Source organism: Lepidochelys kempii, chromosome 14 (assembly GCF_965140285.1).
Source record: "Lepidochelys kempii isolate rLepKem1 chromosome 14, rLepKem1.hap1, whole genome shotgun sequence".
In the NCBI taxonomy this organism is placed as follows: domain Eukaryota; kingdom Metazoa; phylum Chordata; order Testudines; family Cheloniidae; genus Lepidochelys; species Lepidochelys kempii.
The window spans coordinates 1,214,724-1,241,740 of record NC_136393.1 but is presented as its reverse complement, the minus strand read 5'-3'; the positions used below and the strand labels follow the sequence as shown (position 1 = coordinate 1,241,740).

Here is a 27,017-nt window from a genome sequence, read left to right as displayed (position 1 = left end):
GGAGTGTGGTGCAGCCGTGACTCGGGCCCCTGGGCTCTGCCTTTGTCCCGGCAGAGACGAGTTTAACATCCAGGTCCTGCACGCCTTCGTGGAGCTGCACGAATTCACTGACCTCAACCTGGTGCAAGCGCTGCGGTGAGTGTGTGGGGGGGACTGAGCCGTCACCTCGGGCACCTGTCTCCCCATCCCCGGGGGCAGGGGCGAGCCCTGGTGGGGTGAGCTGCCTGGGCCGGTGCCCGGGGTGCTCTGGCGGGGGCAGCCGCTTGACGCTGTTGAGGGTGGGCCTGAGCAGGTTAGGTGGTGAGGGACTGTCCCCTGCCCTTGTGGGGTGTCAGCCCGAGATGAGGGAGGAAGGTCTCCGAGGCCCGTCCCGGGGGACACGGCCCCCCACGCAGCTGATATCCACCCGGTCCCGCAGGCAGTTCCTGTGGAGCTTCCGCCTGCCGGGCGAGGCGCAGAAGATCGATCGGATGATGGAGGCGTTTGCCCAGCGGTACTGCCAGTGCAATCCAGGCGTCTTTCAGTCCACAGGTAACAGCCCTCCCCGCGGGGCAGGAGCACGCCGACGACCGGGCCTCGGCCTGCCCCGGAGCCCCTCCTTGCCAGGCCGACTCCAAACCCAGAGGCCCCTGGAGAGAGCAGGAGAGGCCTGCCTGATCCCTGGCTTTGAACCCCTCCTGCTGCTGGGGCATGGGGTCTGTGCTTCCCCGGCGGCCCACGGAAGGAGTGGAGGCTGGGTTTGGGCTACAGGCCCAGTGTGGCCGTGTTTGCCGGGAATGAGCCTGGGGACTGCTCTGTCCAGGGTGCTCCCAGCCTGGCCTCTCTGCCCTTCGCCATGTGCCTGGCCTGCCCGGAGCCCAGCTGACCCGCCTCTCTGTGCCCTGCAGACACCTGCTACGTCCTCTCCTTCGCCATCATCATGCTGAACACCAGCCTGCACAACCCCAACGTCAAGGACAAGCCCGCGGTGGAGCGCTTCATCGCCATGAACCGGGGCATCAACGACGGGGGCGACCTGCCGGAGGAGCTGCTCAGGGTGAGGGCGTGGGCAGGCAGGGGGTACTGCCTTCGTTGGCACCTAGGGTTGGGGCTCACTGTGCTGCCTGGCCTGGGGTTCGCTGGCCCTAGGCTCTGCTCCCTCGGCCCCGGGGAGCTGCACCCTGGATTTGACCCTCGTGTGCTTCTCTCTGTGCCAGAATCTCTACGAGAGCATAAAGAACGAGCCCTTCAAAATCCCCGAGGATGACGGCAACGACCTCACCCACACCTTCTTCAACCCCGACCGCGAAGGCTGGCTGCTGAAACTCGGTGAGCGCTTCGCCCCCAGGAGCCGAGCGTGGCCACAGCAATGTGCCTGCACCCTCTCTGCCCCCTGCTCGGGGTGCTAGCGACGGGCGGCGAGCTCCATGGCACATGGCTCAGCCTGCAGGGAAAGCTGCATGTCGTGGCCACAGCTGTGCAGCCTCCCCAAGGCACTTTCACCGGTACTGGAACCCCCGTCGGCCCCGCCTGGCCCTCAGTGGCACTCGGCGACCCTGCTGGCTGTCACCAAGGCTGGCCAGGTCTCCCTGGGAATCCAGCCTCGCTTTCTGGTGACTGTGTGGGAAGGGATGGGGCGGTCCTGGGGGATGCAGTGCTGGCAGGCAGGGGAGGTCCCGTGGTCTGTAGTGCTGGGAGGGAGGGGAAGGGAAAGTCCTGGGGGCTGCAGTGCTGTGGGGGGTGTCCCAGGGACCATGGTGCTGGCAGGGTGGGAGGGATGGGGGATGGTCCTGGTGGCTTCAGTGCTCCGGGAGGGTTGGGGAGGTCCTGGGAGCTGCAGTCCTGGGAGGGAGGGGAAATTCTGGGGACTGTAATGCCGGGGGGGAAGGTCCTGGGGGGGGAGGGCTGAGGAGGTCTGGGGGGTTGCAGTACTGGTGGGGAGGGGCTGGTTGGGGGATGGTGACTGGCGCCCAGCGTCTTGGCTACATCCTGCTGGAGTGCCTCTCGCCACACTCACTCAGAAGGCGATCTGCGAGCTGCCCCAAGCTGCGTGCATCTCCTCCGTGCCACAGCCTGGGTTCCTGGCACACCCTCCCCAGAGCATCATCACCTTGCACATCCTGGCTCCACATGCAGGCAACATGCATGGCATCCCCGCGCCCCGGCTGCAGCTCCCCACAGCACCAACAGCCCCTCCCCAGCTGCGTGGCCCGCCCCCTGGCTCATGGGTTTCTTTGGTTCAGTAGCTATGTTGGAGTTTTCTTGTCTGTGCCCCGGTCAAGAGCTGGGGCTGCAGAGACCCGACAGGTCCTGGCAGGAGCTGACTCCATCTGGAGGCTTTTCCCTGGGGCTCTTGCTGTGGTTTGGACTCTACCCTCTAACCTCTCTCTGCCTTGTTGCCAGCCCGTCAGTAGCAGGAGAGGGCCTGCCACTCACATGCAGGACATGCCTAGAGCAGGGGGCCCCAGCCTGGGCTGGGGCATTGGCAGGGATCCCTTCCCATTCTCCAGGGTTCAGGGGACCCTTCGTTCCCCAGACACTCCTGGCCTTAGATGGTGGCCCAGCCTGTCGCGATGGGATGTGGGGCCTGGCTCGGGTGGGGGAAGGGCCATGTCCCCCCGTGGGCTCTCTGCTGCTGTCTATACAGCTGGTAGCATGTCTCTGACGCTGACCTCAGGCCGTCTACCCCCGTCTGTCTGAGCTCGAAACCCACTGGCCTCCGGCTGCTGGGTGGCTCTGCCTGCCGAGCGACTCCCTGGGCAAACCGGCCCCACGCGAGTCCCTGTCCAGACCCAGCAGTCCCAAAGGCTGGCTGTTTGCAGGTGGGGTGCTGCCCGCGCAGGGCTGTGAACCAGCAGAGCTCCCGGCTCTGTGTCCCGGGGAGCGAGTCCCGAGCCCGTGAATCAGGCACCCGCCGGCCGTGGCAGCTGTTGGCTGCGGCAGGCCCCCCCCCCCATCCCCCGGCCGACGCGAGCGTGCAGTGCTGGCTGCCCCAGGGCGAGGGCGGGTTTAATTTCTTTGTTTTAATTTTCTTTTCTCCCTCATTTGTATGTTTCCATGATTTTGGCTCTTCCTTCCCTTGCCCCAAACTCCAGGAGGTACGTACCCCACTCCCTCCCGCAACCCCCTCCCTCGCTCTGCTCTGGCTGCTGGGGCTTCCTTCCTTTCGTTTTTCTTTTGGTTTGAATTGCTGGTGATGGCTCGCTGCTGCTGCTGACGGACCGCAGTCCCCGGGGAACTCGCTTCCGGCGGGACCTGCCCTCACGCTCTGCATCCTGGGCTGAGGCCAGGGACTCTTCCGCTTCGGGCCCTGTCTGACCTCTGGGAGCCCCTCTCCCTGCTTGGCCAGCCCTCAATAACTCAAACCCAGCCAGCTCCTCCCGAGTCTGCAGGCCTGAGCCCAGCCCCAGCTCTGGGCCATGGTCCTGGGGAGGGAGTTGTGCACAGGGTGACTCCTTACTCCACAGCACCCCTGGTGGAGCCCCAGCTTCTTGGCACTCACAGCCAGCTCCCAGTTGAGTGAAGTGTCGGGAGATATTCGGGGTGGCTCAGCGCATCTCGCAGCATGCGAGGGGGGAGCTGCTGCAGCCCTGCATCCATACCTCTTGCACTGGCAGTCCCGAGCCCTCAAGGGCCAGGTGGCCTGGCTTTGGGGCGGCCCTCTCGCTGTGTGCTCTTGCCCTCAGAGCCAGTGCAGTGCCCCCCACTGCAAGTGGCAAAGGGAGGCCGTTTCCAGGGCTCTAGTTGCAGCTGGGAAACTGAATCCCCCTTTTCCTGGACCCCCCAGGGTGCAGCTCGCAGGGAGCCATGGGAGCAACCCTCAGCCTGCTGCGTCCTGCTGCCAGCCTGGCTCAGGACCCCTGGTGCGTGTGGGAGGGGAGCCCATGAGTTCCCTGGGGGCTGTCCCAGGTGCTGACTGGAACTGTCTGCTTGTGTTGTCTCTGCTGTGAGTCCAGGGTCTCTGTGCGGGGCTGTGCCCAGGGCTGGGCAGCGTCTGCTCCTGTGGGTGGCTGGAAGGGTCACTCCACGGTCTGTGAGCAGAGTTTCCTCCTCCACTCCTCCCAGAATCAGTGCCTGCTTCCCTGGGCTGGTGGAGAGCCAGGCAGCTTTGCCATCGCTGCCCAGTGCCAACCAAGGGGGACCCAACACCCACGGTCAGCCCAGGAGTCCTGGCCATGCAGGCTGTCCGAGCACGGGGATCCCGACATGAGAGGCTGGGCCAGGCCTCCATCCCCAAGAGCCCCAGCAGCTTCAGGCTTGCAGGGGTGTTTGGGGCCCCAGGTGCTCTGCATCTCTGTGCAGACATGGCAGTTGTGGACCCATTCCTCACCCACTGGCTCCTAGACAGAGGCAGCCGTCCTACGCCTTGCCTCTACCCTCGTCTCCTCACCAAGCCAGTGATGTCGGAGGCCCTGGCTCAGCCCTGGCAGGTGAAATCTTCTCAGTTCCCCTTAAAGCCCTGGATTTCCCTGACCAGAAGCCCAGGCTGGCTGGGCCCAACAGTGACTTTGCTCTCCATCTAAACAGCCCTCAGCAGCAGCGTCGAGCCTCTCCACGAGACTGGCTGGCTTCAGGGGTGTGTGATCCAGGGCCTTTCCCCTCGGGGGTGCTGGCTCTAGCCTGTATTCAGGGCTGGGAATGAGATGCAGCCAGGGTCTTCCCCTCTGGGGTGCTGGGTCCAAGCCAGCCCCCTGTCACGGTCTAGCCTGCATCTGGGGGCTGGGAATGAGATGCAGCCAGGGCCTTCCCCTCTGGGGTGCTGGGTCCAAGCCAGCCCCCTGTCACGGTCTAGCCTGCATCTGGGGGCTGGGAATGAGATGCAGCCAGGGCCTTCCCCTCTGAGGTGCTGGGTCCAAGCCAGCCCCCTGTCAGTAGGGAGTGCAAGCTCTTGGTAGGCAGAGGGGATGGTGTGCAGTTCCTAGCAGGGCACCTGTCTGTCACAAACTACCCCCGGCTGGCCCCCCATGATCCCCTCATCTATCTCTGGCCTGGACTTGGGGGATGAGCTCCCATCTCATCCCACTCCAGGACACACTGGCAGAGACAGCTTGCCCTGTTGCTGCCAGGGCGTTTGCTCTCCAGGACTGTCGGCACCTTCCACCTGGCCCATAATCGGTCATTCCTGCCCTGACTGACCAGGGCTGGGTCCCTGGAGGGGATGAGATGGGGTGGACAACGTGACTCAGGAGTGGGGGTTCCCCTGGACCTGGCTCTCCTGGCCTGTCTGCTGACCCCGGGTTCAGGGATGGAGCTGTGTGGAGCCGCACTTTTCGTTTCAGGGTGAGTTTCGTATTTCGAAACTTCTGGAGTGAAATATGCACAAACCCAAAATCCAGAAACCCTAGGCTGCCGGATTCCGACTGGCTGAAAAACCCAGAAACGGGAAACGAGAGCATTATGTCCAGGCCAGCCTGGGCTGCTCTCTGACAGCGCTGTACAGAACGAGGCGCGTCTCCGAGCCATCTGGCTGTCAGATCAGCCCTTGCTCCAGCTCCGGCTCCTCAATCTGCTTCTCACTGCCGCTCGCATCCCGGCCACCGTGGCTTCGCTCTGCCTGTTGCTGCTGCACCAGCCCCGAGCTGTCACTGACCGGGGCTGGCTCACGCTGCTTGTGCCCTGGCTCCGTGCTCTGCGAGACGCTTGTTTGTTCTGTCCTCGTCCGGGGGCTCTCGCCCTGCCATAGCCTGGACGTGCCCGGGAGCCGGACCCCCACCCCGGGGCAGACATGCTCTGGGGCCCAGGCTTGGGGGCGGGTGTTGTGTCAACCGCCCCTCTCTTTACTTGGCAGGTGGCAGGGTGAAGACATGGAAGAGACGCTGGTTCATTCTGACCGACAACTGCCTTTACTATTTCGAGTACACGACGGTGAGTGTGTCTCTCCGCCCCCCGGCCAGGTTCATGGAGCTCAGCTGGTGCACAGGGCGGGGGAATTTTCAGAAGGCTGGCTAAGGCTGTGGGGCGACCAACTTCCTCCCCTCACAGCCCTGCTCCTGGGGGGCAGCCAGTGGCTGGCCAGGGCTGGAGCCACGCCCTTGGAGGAGCAGATCTGGATGTCGGTGGGTCCCCGCAGCTCTGTGGCTAACATTTTCCCTCTTTGCTTGGCCTCCTGCAGGATAAGGAGCCTCGTGGCATCATCCCCTTGGAGAACCTGAGCATCCGCGAGGTGGAGGACTCCAAAAAGCCTGTGAGTCTCTGCATGGCCCCTGCTCATGATAGGAGGGGGAATCTCCAGCTGGGAAGTTTCTCCTTACCTGGCTTTGTGCATTTTTCCAGCAGAGGGCCCTGGGGTCTGTGTGTTTGGGGGATGTAGTGTGAATGTTGCCCCGGCCCCGCAGGGCAAGGAGAGAGCCTGGGGCTGCAGCATTCTCCCCTCATGACCAGGCACATGGGGTGGGGGCTGTTGCTCCTTTAGTGGGGGCAGCTGGCTGCAGGGCAGCACTGGTGTCACTCATTCAGACCTGCTCGCTTCTTTGGCCCCAGATGTCCAATCCTTCCCTAGCAGAGGATGGGCTGCCCTCCTCCTCCCCCCGCGCATCTCCAGCCCTCGGCTCTGTAGCAGGCGACTGGACCGGGCAGCTGCAGCATCGTGATTGCTACAGAGGCATTTCTTGTTGCACACTTAGTATTTCACCCAAATTGGGGACATTCCCAGGCTGTAACTGGACGGGAGGGCATGTGTGACTCCCAGGGTCTTCCCTCTACCCTACCCCTCCCCAGGCATGGCCCCAGGACCCCTGAGCTGCAGGGGCAGGTCCCATGTGCCGGACTGGAGGCCGCTGCTAAAATGTCTCCTTCCTTCTCAGAACTGCTTTGAGCTTTACATCCCAGACAACAAAGACCAAGTGATCAAGGCCTGTAAGACGGAGGCAGACGGCCGGGTGGTGGAGGGGAACCACACGGTGTATCGCATCTCGGCCCCCACCCCCGAGGAGAAGGAAGAGTGGATCAAGTGCATCAAGTGAGTGTTGTTGCCTAGCCCCCTGTGGCGGGGGGATACGGCCTGTGCACTGGGCCAGGTTCTCTGGGCTGCCCCTGCAGAGGGAGGGTGCTGCACTGGCCGGGCCGTGGGACCAGGGTGACCGGCGTACATTCTCCCAAGACCTGCCCAAGGTTACCCAGAGTCTGTGGGAGAGCCTAGATCTCCTGAGTTCTGGTCAGTTCCTTTGCTGCCAGGCCACCCTTCCCCACTGGGGTAGCAGCTCCTACGTCGAGCTGGGGACAGGATTGACCTGGGATTTCCCTGGTCTCTTGGGTCTCCCTTTCACACGTCCTTTCTCCCTGCCCAGGGCAGCGATCAGCAGGGACCCCTTCTATGAGATGCTGGCAGCAAGGAAGAAGAAAGTGTCCTCCATGAAGAGACATTAGCAGCCTGGGCCAGCCGAGTGAGGTCGGCGGTCTCGGGCAGCAAGAGGCTCCCCTCCCCTGGAGATGGAGAGAGCAGGCTGCCAGGCAAGGGCCTCTCCCGCAGCCCAGCCCAGCACAGCCTGAATTCCCAGGGACTAGCTTCAGCTTTTGCAATTTCTTTACCATTGGGGGGTGGGCAGGTGTTTGGGGGTGGGGCTGGGAGTCCTAGGGCCACAGTGATGAGTCTGCAGCTACGTGAGATGAGCAGGGGCTTGGCGCTGGGAGCTCCCTTCTGGGCTCCCTTCCCAGGGAGCCATGTTCAGCCCATGTCCCGACGGCCTGGGGGAGAGGGCCAGAGCCGCCTACAAGTGAGACACTTCACCTGCAAGGAGCTCAAGGAGGATTTGTCAGCAATGCCGTTTCTACCCAGCTGGAGGTCCCTGAGGCCGGCCGCCAGGGCTGGCAGGAAACATGGCGCATGCTCTCTGGGGTGTGGATGTGTATGGGGGCCCAGGCAGCCTGCGTGGGGCGGGGCAGGGCGGATGGGATGGGAGCTCTGGCGAACGTGCCAGCGAGGGGCTGGGGGCCCTGCCCAAGCCTGGGGCTGCCTCCTGCTTGACTGCTGTCTGCCTACGCGTACCGTACACCTGCCTCTGCTAATTCCCCTGGGGGGAGAGCTACAGCCACTTGGCATGGCCCCCAGGGCTGGGCACTCGTTTTAAAGCACTTGGGGTGTGTTCTGTCTGTTACTGCTCAGTCGGGGCTGGGCCGCTCAGTCGCAGGCGTTTCGTTTGGGAGGGGGGTGGAATCGCTAAGTGGGGAGGGCGGGAGCCACGGGAGCCGGCCGGTGAGCCTGACGTGAGCCAAGGGGAGCCCATGTGCCTTGCCCACCCACCTACCCTCGTTCTAGAGGGCACTGGTCTGTCCTGGGCTCCTTTGACAAGCCCAGTGAGTTCTGGAACACACAGGGGCAGCTGGGCTCGTTAGAGATGGGAGCAGACGGGCCCAGAGGTTCTGGGAAGGGGAGGCCAAGGGTCCGAAAACCATCATTGCGCCCTCATGTAGCCATAGCTTCCACAGATGCGCAGTGCCACGCAGCAGTGCCGAGCCGACAGCAGGAAGCCTGCGGCCCTGGCCTTCCCCGGGGTCAGCCTGTTCCTGTAGCTGGCACCACTGGGCCTCGTGGGCTGCGAGCAGGTTCAGCAGCATCCCAGGCACACTGAAGCAGCAGGGCTGGGAAGCATGGGAAGGGGGACGAGTGTCCTGGGAAGGGCTGGAACCTGCCTGAAAGGCAGCTGCTCTCAGGGGCTGAAGGAGAGGTCAGTCTGGGGAACAGGATTCCTCTGGAAGCTGCCCAGGCTCCAGCAGCCTGGTGCCCCAGCCTGCACGGCCCCCTGGCCCTGATGCACTGGGTCTGGAGAGAGGCACCCACAGCAGTATTAGTCTATTTATCAGAGGTGTAAATATTCTGTATAGTTTTCTCCTTTAAGGTTATTTTGTAATTGTTCAAGTTCTGTGCAGAGGCCTCTCCGGCAGGGCGGGCAGCGTTTCAGGGTTTTTTAGTCTGATTCTAACTCCTTGGTTTTTTGCCACGGCCTTGTAAACTAGCGCTGAGGACCTGCAGCAAATAAATGTCAAACCTCCGCTCAGCCTCCGGCTCCTCTCTCGCTTGTTCTCTCCATTCTCAGCTGCTGGGGAGGGGTGCTCACCACAGCCTCTGCTCCTGTGGGAGAGCATATCCCTGCGCTTGGAGCTCAGCAGGGGCAGCGGTATTCAACGAAACCCAAAGAGCTGCGGGTCAGGGGCCCATCTGCAGCCCTGTTGGGGGATCTCTCTCCCTCGCTGAGCTCACGCCCTCTGGCCCCACAGGACCCAGTGAGCGCTCTGGGCACACTGTCATGAGTCACCCTGCATGGGGAGCCTGACACCCCTCCATTCTGGCCTAGGGAATAAGTCAGAGCCAAATCAAACGGTCTGGCACTGCAGAACACTGGCTGGGTAGAGGCCCTGCAGTGTGCTGTGCGGGTCCCACTGTAATGGGGTGGCCTGCTCCTCTCCCAGACCTGGAGGACTGGCCCCTGCACGGCCGAGCTAGCTGTGTCCATTCCTCTCTTGCCCTGTACTCTCACCTGGTCTTGGGGTTCCTGCTCTTGGCCTGAGACACCCAGACTGTGCGCGCTGCACACGGCCACTGCAGTCTGGCCCCACAGGCATCTGAGTGTGGTATGTTCCCCAGGGCCGCCCCCCGCCTGTCTTTGCTCTGCAGCAGCCAGCCTGCTTCTACCCGCAGCTCAGGAAAGAGGCGGGCAACTTGGTAATTCAGTTTGGGGTCGTTTCTTCTATTGCCCTTCCGTGGGGGAAATGGCTTTGCCTTTGGAAGGACGGGGCCTGGGAAAGGGGTGGTTTTAGCCCTGCGGTGACACTGGCCTGCCCCCCGTGTGGGGCCCCACAGACAGGATGCAACTTTGCAAAGTTAAACAAGGGAGGCACCATGCTCAAAGTGAGGGCTGTGACCGCAGCAGGAGCCAGCCATTCCACCTCCAACTCAGTCAGTGAACCCGCAGGGCTGCCGCGACCGTGTCTTCAGCCACCCCCGAGGGTCCTGGGGCTCTGCCAAGGGCCCCTGCCCACTCCAGTTACCTGGGCCGTCAGCGGCTCCAGCCCTGCGGCTTTCGGGGGCTGTGATGGGCACGGGCCCTGGTGTTCCCTCAGTTAAACCTGCCCAGTAGAATCTAGGGACCGATCTGCTCTGGTGAAACCCTGACACGCTTGGCCACGTCAGTGGCTCACGGGGCCAAGGCTTTCCAGCCCTCGTGCTACTACGCCTGCTTCCCGTGGTTTACAGGCTCCCACTGAAGGGCAGCTTGTAACCCAGCCAAGGTGTCCTGGGGGCCTGGATTGCTGCTGTGATGCCCCCAGGTGAAAGAACGTGTGATGCAGGGGAGCAAAGTCACTGGTGCTCATCACTGGCCCCCCCTTCCCCTACTAGTGATGCCAACCTCAACTCCTTGCCCCTGCGCTCCTCCCACAAGCACCTCCCCTTGCCCTTCCAAGTCTGGCGTGAACTACCTAGAGAACTACCTGTCTCCAGGAACTGGGCAAGTCAGGAAACATGCTCCTGTCACCCCATCTTCCCCTGCCCCGGTGCAAGCTGCAATCGGTGTAAGTCCATAAAGGTGCTCCTTGGCAGTGCCCTCTAGCTTCAGGGGGCCCCAGTCCAGGAGCCCTACTGTGTATCCCTGTTCTCACAGTGCTGGAGATGCGGCTGGGGCCTGCCCGCCTGCCCAGAGAAATGAGAACTTGCTGCAGCGCCAGGTGCTGATACACGGCTGCAAACCGCCCACGTTTGTCAGGCCTGGTTAGATCAGTTACTTAGTGGGGTCCCAGGGCTTCCATGGGCTCAGATGGGGACTCTCCACATCTGGGGTGTTGCGGCACTGGGCTTGATGCCACAGTCCCCGCAGGGGAACTTACTTGCTGAGCAAAGCCCTATGTTCTTCTTCGAGTGCTTGCTCGTGTCTATTCCAGTTCGGTGTGTGTGCCATGTGCACAGTCGTTGGAAACTTTTTCCTCCGCAGCACCCATCGGGTCGGCTGCGGAGCCCCCGGGAGTGGTGCCTTCATGGCGCTCAATATATGATCCTGCCGACCCGGCACCTCCCCAGTTCCTTCTTGCCGCCCGTGCCGGCCGTGGGAATGGCAGGGGCTTGCTCTCGCAAGTGCTCCCCCAGTTCTCTGGCTAGTGCCAGAGACGATGCAGCTGCTCCAGGCAGCGATTCCATAACTCCGACCCCACCTCCGGGGTAGGGTCGGGAGACCCCTAACTGGAACCGACACAAGCAAGCACTCGAAGAAGGTTACTCACCTTCTCCTAACTGGTGTTCTTCGAGATGCGGTGCCCGCGTCCATTCCAAACCCGCCCGCCTTTCCCCTGTCGGAGGGACCGGCAGGAAGGAACAGAGGAGGTGCTTTTCATCGCCCCTACTGAGTGTGGTGAAAAGCACTTCACAGGTTTCCCAGTTTTCACCAAACTCAGCTGGGTTCTGGCCAGAGGGGGCTGGGGACAGCCAGGTATGCAGCCCTCTAGCTGGAAGGGGCTATGGAGGGACGTGGCTGCCATGTGAAATGGCTGCAGTAGGCCCGGCCCCAGGTTGGTGACCTAGCAGAGGATCTGTTCCCCCAGGTGGTCTCATTCCAGTCTAGCAGCACGAATGGCCCCTCTTGTCCCTACAGCCTAAGCCTGTGGCGTAGGAAAGCCCCACTCCCAAGTGCCTCCTGCTCCAGGAGCCATGGGCTGAGAGTCCTGATCTGTATGTTTTCCGCTTTCTCCGCAGGCCCTGGAGACAGCAGCTCCCAAGGTCGTTCAAAGCGCCACCCCTTGTTTCAGCCCCAGAGGGACGTTTCCCCATGGTCCCCTTTGTCAGCTCTGCAGGCCAAGTTTTGGCGGCACAGGCTGAGCTCAGCGGTGACCTCAAAACCCCTTAGCGCCAGTAGCCAGGGAATTACAGTCCACACGTGTGGGTCTGGTACGTACATTCTGGGGCACCAAAGACTGCCACGGGAGGGCTTCAATGAAAGCTGCGGTCACAGGTCGGTACTATTGTGACGTCCGTCCAGCTGCGATGTCAGGAGCTCTGGAGAGACGCCCGAGAGATGGGCTTCGTGTCTGTAGCAGGGGCTTCGTCCCCAGCCGAGGTGGAGAAACAGGTTTTGTGTCTGAGGAGATGTTTTGTCGCTCGCTCGCTCGCGGGGGATGTACTTTAGGCACCGTAAGGTAAGGCAATGGATGCGGGGCTCGCTGGCCTGGGGCTGGGGGACATGGGCTCCTGGCAGCAGATGTACGTGGGAGTCAGACAGGGTCCTGGACCCCTGCTCCAAGCAGCCCTGCCATCATGCCCTGGCAGGCGGTGGGGCAGCCCAGTGACCCCTGCAGGAGGTTCAGCTTGGGCAGGGCGAGGCCCGCTGGGGCTCGGCTCCAGCTGCGTCAGGCCAGCGCTGCTGAGCCAAGTGCAGACCCACAGGCCCTGCGTGGGATTTCAAAGACTGCGGGGGCTTAGAGCACCAGGCCACCCCGCCGTCCCCTGCAGCTCTGCGTCCCGGAGGCGAACGGGCACTGTGCTCTCAGGCCACTAGGGGTCAGTGTGCCCTCAGGAGCCCAGCAGGCTGCGGCTTGTGGGTCAGGGTCAGGCAGCTCCCGCGAGGGGCAGCCAGGGCTACGTTTGTAATGAAAGAGGGGCCAGGGCTCAAGCAACCTTTTCACGTTCATCACTGAGGCAGGAAGCCCGGGGGGGCCAGGGCTCCAAGCTGCTGGGCCCTGCGGGGCCGGGGCTTAGCCCTAGCGCAAATTAAGCACTGGGGGCGGCTTAGCACTTTCCGCCGTGGGCAGCCCCTGTGGGGGTGGCCGGGCGCCCTGTCCCAGCTGCCCTCCTCCCTTGCATGGCAGAGATCAGTCTGCCCCCTCCAGCGCAGCATGCTAACGGGCTCGGAGTCTGGCTCCAGCCCGGAGAGCTCCCTCACAGCCGTGCCCCCTGGGTCTCAGCCCCGGCACGCAGCTGGGCTTTCGGTGCTGTGAGCTCACTGCGTGAGCAGGGCTGAACCATGAGCTCAGCCGGACGGGTCAAGCCCGCAGGGGGGTGCAGATGGGCCCAGCACAGCCTGGCTTTAATCCTGCTCTGATTGTTGCAGGGAGACCCCGCTGTGGCACTGTGATCTCACTGATGGTGTCCTCATCGTGCACGGGTGATGGTGATTCACTGGTGACCAGTCCACCCAGCCATGCTGGCTGCTGCTGTTCCTTGTGGTCAAGCCAGGGGTGGATTAGGGTTTTATGGGGCCCCTGGGCCAGAGCAAGTGCAGGACCCTCCCCACCTGCAGTCCCCTCTGCTCCCCTCCCAGCGCTCCTGCTGGGGAGCAGGGTCACGGCACAGGGGCCCCCATTTTTCCCAGCCCCCCAGTTGGCCAGGACCCCTGGGCATGGGCCCTCTTGGCCCAGTGGCTGGCTAATCCACCACTGGGTTCAGGTACTTCCAGATCCCAGAGAGTAAATAGTCACATGCAGGAGAACAGGGCGAAGGGGAGGTAGAGGCCAGTAACCAGGTGTCACGGAGGGTGGGGGAGTCCAGGCCCTGCACCCCTCTTCCTGGGATTCACTGAGACTCTCAGCCAGCCAGTAAAACAGAAGGTTTATTGGACAACAGGAACACAGTCCAAAACAGAGCTTGTGGGTCCACCCAGGACCCCTCAGTCCAGTCCTTCTGGGGGAGCAGGGAGCTTAGACCCCAGCCCTGGGGTTCCCTGTGTTCCTCCACCCAGCCCCAAACTGAAACTAAACCCCCGCAGCAGGGTCCCTTCTGCAGCCTGTCTTCACATTCCTGGGCAGAGGTGTTACCTCGCCCTCCTGGCTCAGGTGACAGGCTCTCAGGTCTCCCCTCCCCAGGGCACATTCCCAGGTCAACACTCCCCCCTCCCTGCTGCGTCACATCCTCACATCAGGCCAGCAGGCAGCGAGCTGTATGGGCAGCAGGCAATACGTGGGGGGCTAAGTGGGAGGTGTGGGAGATGCTGTGCAAAGGGGAGGGGTAGAGGTGTCAGAGCTTCACCTTCATTGTATAGGCAGGAAGTTCCCCACCTTCCAGAAGTGAGCAAAGAGCTGCCCTGGAAACGGGGATCTGCTGTCACCTTTCCAAAATGCAAATCCACCTCCCTGCACAACAGATAACAGGTGCCTAATTGGGGGCCCCCCAGCAGACACTCAGTGTTGGGCCCTGCCAGCGCTGATGGCCTGTCAGCATCACCTGGGCCCAGTGAGCAGCTCCCAGGAGGAATGGGAGAAATGTCCCTCAGTGGGGCTAAGGCTGAGCCATGCCATGCCGGCCCAGGGGCAGAGGGAGGTGTAGCTAATGCGAATGCTGCCTCTGGCTCCTGCTGGGGTGACTGCTGCAGGCGCAGGCCTGCTGGCAAGGCGTGGACACCCTCGCAGACTGTGCTGGAAACCTCGGGTGCAAAGAGGAAGGTCAGTAGGTTCATGCTGGCTGGGGCATCACGGGTGAGCCTGAGGGGCAGCCCAGGCCTAATGGAGGGGCCGGCTCAGAGGACATGGCAAAGGTATGCGGTGGGGGGGGCAGTAATTCTAGGCTGCACTGGCTGCCTTTTTGGAAAGGGAACTCTTCGCGGAAGGAGGAGGAGCCACTGCAGAAACTGGCCAGGGACACGTTCCCCTGTCTCTCTAACACGTGGCAGGGTGACTCTGCAGTAGAGGCAGAGAAGGGACAGGACATGGCTGGATGAGGCAGATTCCCCCTCAAGGAAATGTGCCCACGGATCTTTGCCTTCCTGCCAACTCCAACTGCTACTTTAAGTAGCTGCCAGGAGAGCAATCCCTCTGTAAGGTCACTGGCTGCACCAGCTCCCGAGACGTCCCAGGCTCGCTCCCCAGCCAAAGGCAGAACTGCATGAGCAGCTCCATGCCTTTTTAGGAGGGAGCCACAGCCAGTAGCGAGAGAAAAGAACAGGTGCTGGGGCTGTTCCCCTGTGCTGCAGGGCAGGGCTGTGATCTCTATGCTACCGGGGGAACTGAGGCACCGGGAGACCGAGTGACTTGCCCAAGGCACAGGAGAGCAGGGAATTGGAACCAGGTGTCCCAGGGCCCAGGCGTCCCAGGGCCCAGGCTAGAGGCTGGATCACTGGACTGTCCTTCCCCTCCACAGGGAGCCGATGGCTGTTACAGTCTATGGAGCTTTTCTCTGGATTCTGCAGAGTGCATTTGCTGAGCCCCTGGCGGTGGCATTTCACAGGGCATGTGTCTGAGCCGAGCCCCTCCGGGGCAGTGAGGGGAGTCCAGGATGCAGCGAGCTCAGCAGGCGGGCAGGAGGGGCTCTCCAGATGAATTGGCACTAGGGAGGAGCGGGAGGGACACAGGCAGCCAGGCTCCCGGCCATGGCAGAGCACCGCGTGTGAGGCCTGGTTGGATGGGAGGCGCTGGGCAGATGCAGAGCATTAGCAGGGCCCTGCACCAAGCTAGGCGAGGGTGGGGACAGAGCGTGGGGACAGCTCGTGCTGCTGCCAGGCCCCCTGGCCCCGGCTGGCCACGCAGGGGTGGGCGGAAGGTTCTGGCAGCTGGGCGGTTGGTGGCGGCTGTCCCCGACCTGGGGGGTTCCGGGGCAGTTGGACCAGCCAGCCGGGGGCCTCCGCTCTGAGGGGAGCTTGGTGCCGAGCCGGCTCAGTGTGTCCGCTCGGTGATTTGGGAGGCACCAGGGACGGGGGCTCGACGAGGGAGCGGGGGGGATAGAGTCCGGGCAGTGGCTGTGGGGCTGGGGCTGGGCTGGGGGGAGTTGCCAGCTGCAGTTTGTGGGCGGGGGGGGGGTGTGTTCCTGGTCCTGCATGCGATCAGGCCCACTTGCCAGCCCAGTCAGTCTGCAAAGAGCCAGGCTAGGGCACGCGGGGGTGAGGCGCCCTGACTCTGTCTCCGTTGCTCTGGGACACACCCCAGTGTCACGCTGCAGCCTTCCGGCAAGAGGGTTTGTGTCTTTTAACTCTGGGCCTGTGCTGTGGGCTCACGGGATGGAAGAGGGGCTATGGAGCCGGGAGAGCTGTGGGGCTGGACAGAGCTTGGGGGAGAAATAGGGACCTGGATGTTGTGAAGCTGCCAGGCAGGATATAGGCCTGGGTCCAGGGGCCATACAGGCTGCCAGACCGTCCCGGGGCTGAAGGCGATTGGCGGCTGAGGGAGGGGGCAAGGTGGGGCTGTGAGAGTGGGTCATGGGGGGGAATATGGGGCTGCGAGAGGAGCTGGGGCTAGGGATGTGGGGTCTGAGGGAAAATGGGATGGTGGAGGCTATGTTAAGAACTGCCCCCTTCCTTGCCCTGAGAACATGAGGGACCTGTTGCAGCCTCTGTCTGGCAGGCAGCACCTCTCCCTGGGGTGGGGGTGAGGGCAGGTTTCCTGTCTCCTGTCCCCTCCCAGCAGCTGGAGCCGTGAGGGGGCAGAGGCTGTGCAGCCCTATAAATCTCACCCCAATCTTTGTGGGAGCAAGACCCAAAAGGAGGGACGTGAAAACAACAGAACAGGAGGCTCTGAAGACTGGGCACTGAGTGGGCACAGAGTGGCCTGCTCACTCTCGAAGGCAGCCTCTCCCTTTGGGGCTCTCGGTGGGGTGCCTGGCATTAGGCACTGGGGCCCTGCCCTCCAGAAGAGCTGAGCACCCACTGCTCCCTCTGCCTGCCTTTGGGGTTGTGGGTGCCAGCACTTCTGCACACCAGCCCGCGGGGCAGCCGAATGCAGGGGGGCCCCTGAGCATTTCAGACTAAAACTTCAGCCCCTTGGCTCAGCCTTCGCTAATGACTGGCAGCGAGGAGAGCGAGAGCATGGGCACCTGTGCAGGTGGGGCTAATTGGTCTCTAATTACCATGTCCTTTCACTCTCCCATTGCAGGAAGCACAGCTAGCCCTGAGTGCGGGAGAGACTGGGAAAAAACCTGCCTTGACCCCAATTTGCTCGGCGTTACTCCTTTAAGTAGGACCCTGCTGAGCACCGAGGGGCAGGATGACCACAGCATCGGACAAGAGGGTGGAGTTCCTGGAGAACTACTCCACGCTCACCCTGCGGTTCAAGCCAGACAAATGGGCCAAGTTCGTGGGCAACGAGGAGATCAACGCCATGCTCACGGAGTTCTTTGAGAAGCAGGACTTGCTGGTGCTAGTGCTGAGCCTCAATCCCGCCGGGCAGCTAGTGCCCTGCCTCGAGTTCCCTCCCGTGCTCAAGAGCAAAGGGGTTTACTTTGTGAAGAGGAAGAGGGAAAACATCACCAAGGAAAACTTCCAGAGCAGGCTCCTGGTGGGCGACATCAGCCCCTCCCCGGTGGATCAGCTAATCGCAGTGGTGGAGGAGGTGGGTGTCCTGAAGGCAAACACCCCTGCCCCGCTCCGCACCTGGGGAGTGGGCAAAGGGCTGGTTCCAGAGTGCCCGTCTCAGAGGCCATGGGGGGCAGAGCAAACCCACTTGGCCCAAGGCTGGCCCCTAGAGTGTGTCATTTCCACGCCAGCATCACATTCCATGCTGAGTGGATGAGCCCGAGTCCCAGGGACCTTCAGGAAGACCATGGCTCCAAAGCTGCTGAGGTGCTTGCCCCTGAATCCCTTGTCTGTTTGCCATCACCGCTCCCCTTGCCCCACCAGTCCGTGGCTGGTGGGAGGAGGCACCTTGAGCTGCCTCATCCAGTTCCTTTGTCACGGGGAGTTTCCATGCTAGGTTGCTTCCAAACCTCTCCCAGCAACACTGAACTCCTCCTGAGCAGCTTCCTTGCTGCCTTCTGCTGCTCCCTCTCCAGAGCCAAGCCCGCATATGGCACAGTGCCCTGAGCTGAATGCTGTCTCCTTCACAAGGTCCAGTCAGTGCCAAGCCTGGACGAGCCCGTCTTTTGGCTGGGTTTCCTCCCTTTTACATCTTGTAAGATACTGTGCTTTTTCCTGCCTTAATGTGAACTGCCTGGGCCCTGGCTGCACATGGCAGTGGCCGAGTGGTGCATCGGGGTGGGGCTGGGGGCCTGCCTGGGTCCCTGGCTGCACGTGGCAATGGCCAAGTGGTGCATCGGGGTGGGGGGCTGCCTGGGTCCCCGTCTGCACGTGGCAATAAAATCTCTGAACCTTATTGCACGTTCATGAAACACATTTTTAAGAGCTTATGGCTTTTAATTTTTTCCCTAATTCCCCCAATGTCAGTGGCCCTGTGAGGGGAGAGAGATATCTCAGCTTAGTAGTTCTGGTGTTATTTATGCTGAAAAATTTATTTCTTTAAAATATTGTGGAGTGTGTAATTTCCCCCTCACTGAGATAACTGGGAATTGTCTGACTGGATTTTTTTCAAACTTATAAATATTCACATTTACAGTATTGCCAACCCCAAGTGTTCAAAATCATGTCAGGCCCCCAAAATTCACAAGGCATTAAAAAATATGCCAGGAGCATTTTCTTTTCACTCTGAGCCATCAGGGTCTTACTCACAGCACCTTTTCAAGCTTTTCTCTGCAACCATGAGGACTAGAAATGTTGTTTTAAATGAAAACTGAGAGTCTCACAGAATCACCTGACTCCGGGAGCTAGGGCTTTAAGGAAAATGACACACATTGCAAGGCAGCACCAAGCAGGGCACAAACCATTCTTCTCAGCTGTGGCTTTGCTATATCACTTGTTCGTGCTGTCACCTCTGCAAACAAGCCGATGATTTCTCAGCACAGTTTTGTCTTCGGCCTCTGTCCCCCATAAAATACATAGAGAGAACTAACCAAACTAAAGAAGTGTTTTCTTCTAGGTTGTTTATTCCTTTTTCATGAAAGAGGAGAACATGAGCGGGTGGCCTAAAGTGGTGTCTGATGACGTCGTGAAACAAGCCCACAGACTGAAAAATGAAATGTTTGTGATGGGAGGAAAGATCAAAGGGAAGACGCTGCTCCCTCTCCCAGAGCACCTGGAGAACCTGGGCAGTTCCACTGATTCCCTAGACAGGTGAGGGCTCCAGGAAATTCACTCTTAGTTGTATTTTTCCTGCAAAGAAAAATTCAATTCCTCCATTGAATCCCTAGGGACAAGGGACCTGCTCTGTTGCAGGGGCTGTGCTCCACACCTGGGTACCAGCTGTCTCTCGCATGCATCTTTCTGTGAAGTACCATTGGGAAGGGAAATTGGGAGCCAAAGGAATGGGTCTAACAGGGCTCTGGTGATGTGACCACCCCTAACCCATAGGCTCTATGGGAGCGTGTGGGACCCGCTGGGTAAGGTTTTAATTGGGGAATGTGTTTAGGATTAAAGCTGAAAATAAGGCTGCCGTTGCTCCCGCACCTAGTGGAAGTAAATGAAGGCAAGATTAGGAAAGAGTGGGGCCCGCTCCTACGCAGCATGAACTCCTGGAGCTGGTTTTTGATGCTGCCTTTCAGACTCCCTGCGGCGATAGACAGCTCCTTATTACATGCCATTGAGACGATAATCATAGACTGGTCTCATCAGATAAGAGACGTACTGAGCAGAGATTCTGCCCAGCCCCTGCTGGACGGATTGAACCCATTGCCAAAGGTGGAATTTGAATTCTGGAGCTCCAGGCTGGTCAATCTGCAATGCATTCATGAGCAGGTACCGTGTCTCCTGGCCATTTCTGGGCTGATAACATTTCTCTTAAATACACTGGTGTGCACTCTTGGAATGCTGACGTGTTGATACATTTTGACATCTAGCTGCTTGCACCCAAAGTGAATAAAATAGCAGAGATTTTGAAGAAGGCAAAGAGTTGCTACTGGCCCGCTCTGAAGAATGTTTTCAAGGAAGTCAGTGCAGGTATAAGCCCCAGATGATTCACATAAAGGGATGGTTTCATTTTAGATGGTATTTAATTGTATCTTCTGACTTCACCTACCCTGCAGTTTTCATTTGATGCAGGAGTGAAGGAAGCCAATGATATTAATCTATACTTACAACCGCTTAAGGTTTTGTTGGAGGAAATGGAACAAACCGAATACCCTCAGGTATGTTGTTTGCAGAGAACTAGTACCCAATTCTAAACAACCCAAGCTGCAAATTCCATGCAATGATGTATGAAACAGTTCTCAGATGCTTCCATGCATGGGTTTTCTGTGTGTCAGTTTAGTCTTGTTGTCAGAATATTGCCATGTTTAACATTCTGAAATTCCGTTAAGTTTTATGATTTTCAGATTTCGTTCTTGAAAGGTCAGGAAGTTCCAGGTAAAAGTAACTTGCTTTACTGATGGGCACGTTATTGCTTCTAAATGGGTTCAAAGGAATGTCGTTTCTTCACAGCTGTCTCCCTACATTGACAGTGTCCTGTACACGGTCTGCTTAATATGGGCTAACTCGGAACACTACAACACGCCGTCCAGGGTCATTGTCATCTTACAGGAGATCTGCAACCTCTTAATTGAAATGGTACTGTTCCAGGGAGGGGGCAATAGCGTTGCAGCACGGGTCCTGGGTCAAGTCCATGTGCAAGTGGGTTGCTGCACCACCTTTTCCAGAGTGCCGGGGTGGGGGAGGGACGATCGCTCTGGGCTGCTGCTGTGCTGACGTAAACCCCCTCCCCTGTTCCGTGGCGGCACTCTTCCCACCTCCGTGCTGGGATAGAGTCCAAGCCAGAAGCGCCCTGTGCTTCAGATGGAGGCACGCGGGAATGCTGAGCAGTTGCCTCTGCTGTAAACCCCCTTGCAGGAAAGGGGAGGTGCGGGCCTGGGCCAGCTGGGAGGAGGGAGAAGGCAGCATCCTGTTGCTGGGTGACCATTTATAGAGGCAGTTTCTTTACTTTCGTTAAGGACCAGGGGCCAAACTCACTGTTGCCCAATAGGGCAAAGGGGCCTAGGGGGCTGTACAGCTCCCTGATGAATCGCATCCATACAGAGGCCTCTGTGACACCGTGGCGGAAGCCCCTGGTTCATTCTGGGGCGGGCCAGGTGAGGAACAGAGGCAGCAGAGAGGGGAGAGGAGGCACTGTGGCCAGGACAATCCCACAGCCTCCCTGGCAATTCCCTGATGCTGCCAGCTCAGGGGGTGAATTAGGGCTGTCAAAGTTTGTGCTAGAGGCTCCCCCGAGTCGGGGATTCACAGGTTGTGCCACCCGCGCTCTGGGCCAGCCCTCGCCCTGGCGCAGGGGTGAATTGGACTCCACAGTGGTATGTTGCAAATGCTGCTTGTAGCTGGTGCGATTCCTGGTGTGAAGAAGTGACCAGATCGGGGGGGGCCCTTGCCTGCGGAAGTGACCAGATCCGGGGGTGGGGGGGGGGCTCCTTGCCTGCAGAAGACACAAAGTACGTGACCTTCTGATTGGAACTGTTCTTGAAGTCCTGTTGCTGCATTTTACTTTGTTTAGACCCGAAATTTCCTGAGCCCCGAGGAAGTGATGAAAGGCTTGCAAGGAGAGATAGAAGAGATCTTGGGAGGGATCAAACTAGGCCCTTCAATTGTAGAAAGACTTTACCAAACCTACCACAGGTGCTGCTCAGAGGTGATGCCCACCTTCTTTAAGGTATGTTGCTGCTGACCGGCTTTGCGATCAGCTGGGAACAGGGGCATGGAGAAAGTGCTCAGACAAAAGCGCCACATCCCCACTAGCTAACCCTGCCCGATAGTGATGCTGGGCTCCTATTACGCTGACAAATCTTTCTCTGGTTTCAGGACAAGGAGGCCAAACTATGGGAGTTCCCTTCGTCTCTTGTGTTTACCAGAATGGATTCATTTTTGCACAGAGTGAAGACTATAGAGGTGCCTATGAAATACTTTGTGTCTGGTAGTTCAACTCGTGCTTATTCTGCTGGGGAAGCCTTTCTGTGTTTATAGTGTCCACAGAATGGCAGGAGCCTGCCAAACCACCCAGAAGCTACAAGCCCTGACCTGAGGTGCTCCCAATCTAAAGACAGATGAATTGGCCATCAGGCAGAGGGCAGGATAAAGGGTACAACCAGATACACCTACAGTGTGTAAACTAGTCCCAAATGCCAAATCCTTACACCTGTTGTCACCATAACAGCAGTGGGTCTCCAGGTGACAGTGAAAGAGGAGAGGTCTTCCAGCTGAACTTGAGAGGTGCTCCTTGCACAGTGGTCACCAGAGAAGCAGGCATTTGTGTGGGTGGAGGAGGCTGCAGCCGAAGAGGGGTGGGGGTGACAGTGACACAGAACACAAGAGCAGATAAGGCAGGGCTTTGTGGCTGTAGTCAGGGGCTTGAACCTGATGGGGGCAGAGCAGGAGAAGCCAGCAAAGAACTGAAGGGAGGCGGGGGGAGCTGCCAAGATCTGAATAGGTTGAGAAGATAATCTTGGCAGTGGTTTTTCATGTGGAGCAGAGGGGGCAGCATGGGTGTGAGTGAGGCCAGAGAGGAAGAGGCTGGTGGAGGGCTTGGGAAGAATAGCATTACAGGGTTGGCCAGGCCACAGTGTAGTTGCTAACCAGACACCCAGAAGGCGATGCCAGAGAGTGAGAGCGAGATCTGGGGGCTGGGTGGACATCTGATTTGCTGGGTGTGAAAAGAGAACCGAGGCTTGATCTCATTCCTTGCCATGTCGTTGCATGTGGAAGGCGACTTTCTCCCTGCTCTGCCCTTGGATTTTGTGCTGAACTTGAACTCTGAAGATGCACAGTGAGGAACTCCCCCAAAGAATAGCAAGGGAGCGGGAGTTGAGAGAACAGACTCTGCCACTGACTTGCAATATAACCATGAGCCAAACCACTTCTCCTTCCAGTGCTGGCCCCTGGGTATACTCCACTGTGGGCGTGTGTGTCCTCCATGTGCTGGAGACTGGAGGATTCTTGTCTCCTCCCTCGCTGAACTGAGGGTACAAGGGGTGGTGCAGTCCAAATGCATCTCCAGTTCCTTTCTATTTTCTCATGGTCCACGGAGCTGCTCCTTTGACTTGTAATCTGTAAATACAGTTAAATGTTAGTTAGAATTCAGGGATTCGCCCTGAATGGGTTCCCCTCCACATACTTCTCCATATGGGACTCATATCGTGCCCAGGATTCCAGGCTTCCAGAGCTGTATCTCCTGCCAGGGGCCTTCCTGGTCTGCACTGACCATCAGAGGTGCTTGTACTGTCTTGGAGAAGCGCACGTTTCCGCTAAGCATGAAAGCGCTCCTTTCCCAGCTGAACCTGGCAAGCACAAGGATACAGACTAAAGAAACAGCTGATGGAGTGCCTAATGAGACTCCAGGCTGGGCTGGGCAGACCGCCTGTACACCAGGCAAAGGCATCGAGAAGCACACCTCGTAGCACTGGATAGAGCCAAAGACTCCTCAGGCTCACCACGAGTGTAGGAAGCACTCTCAGAAGGCTAGAGAGAAATCCTGCTCCAAATCCATCTGTAAGAGGACTTATTCCCTGATACTGTCCAAGTCGGGTGATGCTGCGTCCTGTTCTGGGAAGCACAGGAGCCTATGAGGGACATGGTACCAATCTGCATGCCCAAAGCAAAGGTGCCTTGATACTGGCGCTGTCAGCAGGAGTGGGCTCGTCATCAGTGCTGAATAAGGAGGGACTTGGAGAGTGCAAGAGCAGAAGTGTTGAGAGCCCCATACGCTGATGATGCTGTCATGTTCTCACAAGGAAGCATTGACTTCTGAGGGCCTCTCTACACTGGATCCAACAGTGTGTGTGGAGAAGAGTCTCTGTAAATACAGTTAAATGTTAGTTAGAATTCAGGGATTCGCCCTGAATGGGTTCCCCTCCACATACTTCTCCATATGGGACTCATATCGTGCCCAGGATTCCAGGCTTCCAGAGCTGTATCTCCTGCCAGGGGCCTTCCTGGTCTGCACTGACCATCAGAGGTTGATGGGGATAGATATATTACTCCAGAGGGTGTCATCCTTCCAGAGCCACAATCTTACCTCTGATCAGAACCAGTCCTTACAAGGCAGAGGGACACTGCCGGTGTATGAATGCTATGAAAGGGGAAATCAAACCCCTGTTCCTTCTACCAGTGGGGGCATTTCAATGTCTATGGTATGGATGGCACCACTATTAGATCTGGATCCTACATGTTCCTCCTCAGGGGATCTGACATTGGGGATGGACTGATATCACTCCCACTGAGAGACATGACCCCAGATAGAGGATCCAGAATCTCTTCTCCCTCCCTCCCTCCCTCCCTCTGACCCTGTAAGAGGTTGTATCCCTCTTGGAACTATTGGTATCCTATGCCTTAGGGGCTGCCTCAACCAGTGTCGGATCGTGGGGACCTGTGCGTGCAATATCCTGAATCAGTACAGTCCCATTGGGAGTCACATTATCCTTCCCCGAGATCTCTCTGAGCTCCCCAAGACCCATGGAGGAGGAAGAGCTGGATCCGGTAGTACCATGGTGCCAACAGAGTATCCGCATCAGTCTCCTGATGAAGCCACTATTCCAGCCCCAACTTCTCTGCCAGATGGCCTCAAACAGTTTCAAGACCTTTTGAGGAGGGTTTCTGATATGCTCCAGATTCCTCTGGAGGAAGGAAGTCCAAGAGACACCTCACAAACTCCTTGATAGTATACACATTGCGTGGCCTAGTAGGGTGGTGCTTCCCCTTAATGAGGCCATCTGAGAGTCTGCCAGAGTCATGTGGCACCTACTCCTAAGAGAGCAGAAAAGAAGTACTTTGTCCCAGCCAACAGAACAGAGTTTTGTTCGCACCTCCTGTCCCCAACTCTTTGGTTATTCAAATTCCCACTGAAGGATGTAGGCAACAGCAAACATGTCCACTCCTTCAGATAAAGATGCTAAGCATTTGGACCTCCTCAGAAGGAAGGTATTTACTTCAACCAGCCTGCAATTCCAAATAGCCAATTACTAGCCAATTACCAGCCGATTCCTTTCAAAGTACAATTTTATTAATTATTCAAAGTTTTCAGAATTCAGAGACAAGCTCCCTCAGGAGGACAGGGCACAATTTCAAGCCTTTATTGTGGAGGGTAGATTGGTTGCCAGATCCTCCCTCCAAGCCATACCAGATGCAGCTGACACAGACTCTCAATCAATGGTGACTGCTCTCATCATGCATAGGGAGTCCTGGCTTCATTCCTCAGGATTTGCCAGGGAAGTTCAATCCACAGTGGAGGATTTGCCCATTGACAGGAAGAACTTATTTGGTCAAAAGATGAATGAGTATTCCACTCATTAAAAAACTCTAGGGCAGCCCTCCATGCCTTGAGGATCTACACTCTAGCACCAAAAGGCAAGTATGATGGACAGCCTTACAACCTATACCAGCACCACAGCCCTTCTAACACCAGACGGGATTTGAACCACCACAAAAGCAGCAGAGGATGCAACAGAACAAACACACAGCTGCTACTCCTTCCAGCTGCAACCTCCCATCAAGAAATACTTATGATAGGGCTGCCAACAGCTGTGAACCAGTCCTGATGCCATGTCCTACCACTTCCAAGAGCCAGTTTGGTGATGGCCTTGTCCATTTTTCCATACCTGGTGGATAACAGACAGACAAGTTCTTGACATCATTCACTTTGGCTGCATCTTAGTTCCTCTCTCCTGTGCCTCTTCAGGGACCACTCTCACAAGAGGATACTCATTCAGGACATAGACTCCCTACTTCCGTGAGGAGCCATAGAGCTGTTACCACCTCAACATCAGGAAAAGGGATTTTATTCCAAATATTTCCTCATTCCTGAGAAAAAGGGAGGATGGAGACCCATTGCAGATGTCAAACAAATCAATGCCTGTAGCTAGAGATTGAGATTTAGGATGATCACCATGGCATCAGTAACTCTGTCCCTAAACAAAAATGGCTGGTTCACGGCTGTTTGCATGAAAGGTATCTATCTTCACCTGTGAGATGGATGTACGTCTATATGATCCCTGAGGTTTCTATAGGTCCTAACCATTATCAGGGTGTTCCCCTTCGGAGTAGTGACAGTGACCACAGTGTTTACAAAGGTGCTTTCAGCAATGGCATCACGGCTCGTCTGTCTTTTCTTTTCTAGACAATTGGCTGTTGATGGGGAGATCTCCTCAGCAGCTATTGAAAGCAACTAAATCGCTGCTCAGTCTTCTAGCAACACTGGGAATCTGTGTTGACACGTAAAAAGCTCATTTTAGTTCTAATGCAGATCATAGAATTTATCAGAGCAACTCTGGACACTGTCAGTGCCAGAGCATACCTCCTGTGGACAGATTTCAATCAATGACGTGTTTGATCAGTCAGCTCAGAAAGCCCACTGGTGTCGGTTCATGCATGTCTCAGCCTCCTTGGATCACATGACATCCTGTGCCTACATGACACTGTTTGTGAGACTTCATCTTCACTGTCTACAAGCTTGGCTTCAAATGGTATACATGCAGTGCAGACACATGGCCAAGTTAGACTCCCGGAGTGTGGGGGACTCTACCTTTGGGAGAGCAGGGGTGTGTGGGAGCTCCCTTCACTCTTCCCCACCCTAGAAAATATTGATCCCAGAGGTGCCCCTCTGGATGAACATACAGCACAGGAACATGGACTTCTCAAGAGTCCAGGATGCACATAGGCCATCTGGAGCTGAGAGCTGTCTGAGAGGCCTTCACACCATTTTTACTGTTCATACTAGCCCAGCATATTCAGGTGATAGCAAACGACATGACAACTGTGTTCTACATCAACAAGCATGGGGGAGCTAGGTCTAAACCGCCTCCCCCCCAAGTGAATAGAGGCAGTCAGCCTGTGGAGCTGGGGTATTTGACACCAGCTGACTATATCTCCAGGAATATATAATGTGTTAGGGGACGGCCTCAGCAGGCACTTCTCGATTGACCACGAATGGGAGCTGTGATAATGGGGCCTACACCTTTACTCTAATTGCGATCTTCTCTGTGAAAATTCATAAAATGTCACAATAACCTATAACAAATGTTGATGGGAAAAGGTATGAAAAGGATACAGAAAAACTGAATTAGTATAAACAAAAAATGGCCTACTGATACGGGTCTCAGGGACTGTTGAAATTATGCTAGTACAGATGATGTGGAGCTGGAAGTTTATAAACTACAGATTGGTGAGTCAGATATTAGGCCTAATTGGTGGATAAAATAATGAAGGTATGGGATATTTTCCCATCACTGCCTTTATAGACCCTTCAAGATAGAAGAACAGATGGAGAAGAACAGACGGACACTACTGGAGCAAACTTTCACCATCATGGCTGCCACTTCCACCATCTCCTGGGACCCTGGA

At 57.8% G+C, this 27,017-nt stretch overlaps 2 protein-coding genes across 4 annotated transcripts in view; both read left to right on the top strand.

Moving 5' to 3' along the window:
- Positions 1-8,967, top strand: part of CYTH1 (cytohesin 1) — a 42,800-nt gene extending 33,833 nt beyond the window's left edge. For 2 of the 3 annotated variants that reach the window (XM_073311827.2, XM_073311826.2), the window contains exons 6-13: positions 55-135; positions 419-531; positions 888-1,036; positions 1,197-1,308; positions 5,768-5,844; positions 6,092-6,163; positions 6,783-6,937; positions 7,266-8,967. In XM_073311827.2, the coding sequence (XP_073167928.1) occupies positions 55-135; positions 419-531; positions 888-1,036; positions 1,197-1,308; positions 5,768-5,844; positions 6,092-6,163; positions 6,783-6,937; positions 7,266-7,344 (838 nt within the window). In that variant the 3' untranslated portion in view covers positions 7,345-8,967. The remainder of the gene's footprint in view (positions 1-54; positions 136-418; positions 532-887; positions 1,037-1,196; positions 1,309-5,767; positions 5,845-6,091; positions 6,164-6,782; positions 6,938-7,265) is intronic. The other variant, XM_073311828.2, reaches the window with a different exon arrangement.
- A 5,742-nt stretch (positions 8,968-14,709) lies between these two features.
- Positions 14,710-27,017, top strand: part of DNAH17 (dynein axonemal heavy chain 17) — a 103,649-nt gene continuing 91,341 nt past the window's right edge. Inside the window, exons 1-9 of the mRNA XM_073310983.1 lie at positions 14,710-14,833; positions 16,753-17,208; positions 18,628-18,821; positions 19,250-19,442; positions 19,544-19,643; positions 19,746-19,831; positions 20,124-20,249; positions 21,184-21,339; positions 21,489-21,575. Of these exons, the coding sequence (XP_073167084.1) occupies positions 16,864-17,208; positions 18,628-18,821; positions 19,250-19,442; positions 19,544-19,643; positions 19,746-19,831; positions 20,124-20,249; positions 21,184-21,339; positions 21,489-21,575 (1,287 nt within the window). The 5' untranslated portion in view covers positions 14,710-14,833; positions 16,753-16,863. The remainder of the gene's footprint in view (positions 14,834-16,752; positions 17,209-18,627; positions 18,822-19,249; positions 19,443-19,543; positions 19,644-19,745; positions 19,832-20,123; positions 20,250-21,183; positions 21,340-21,488; positions 21,576-27,017) is intronic.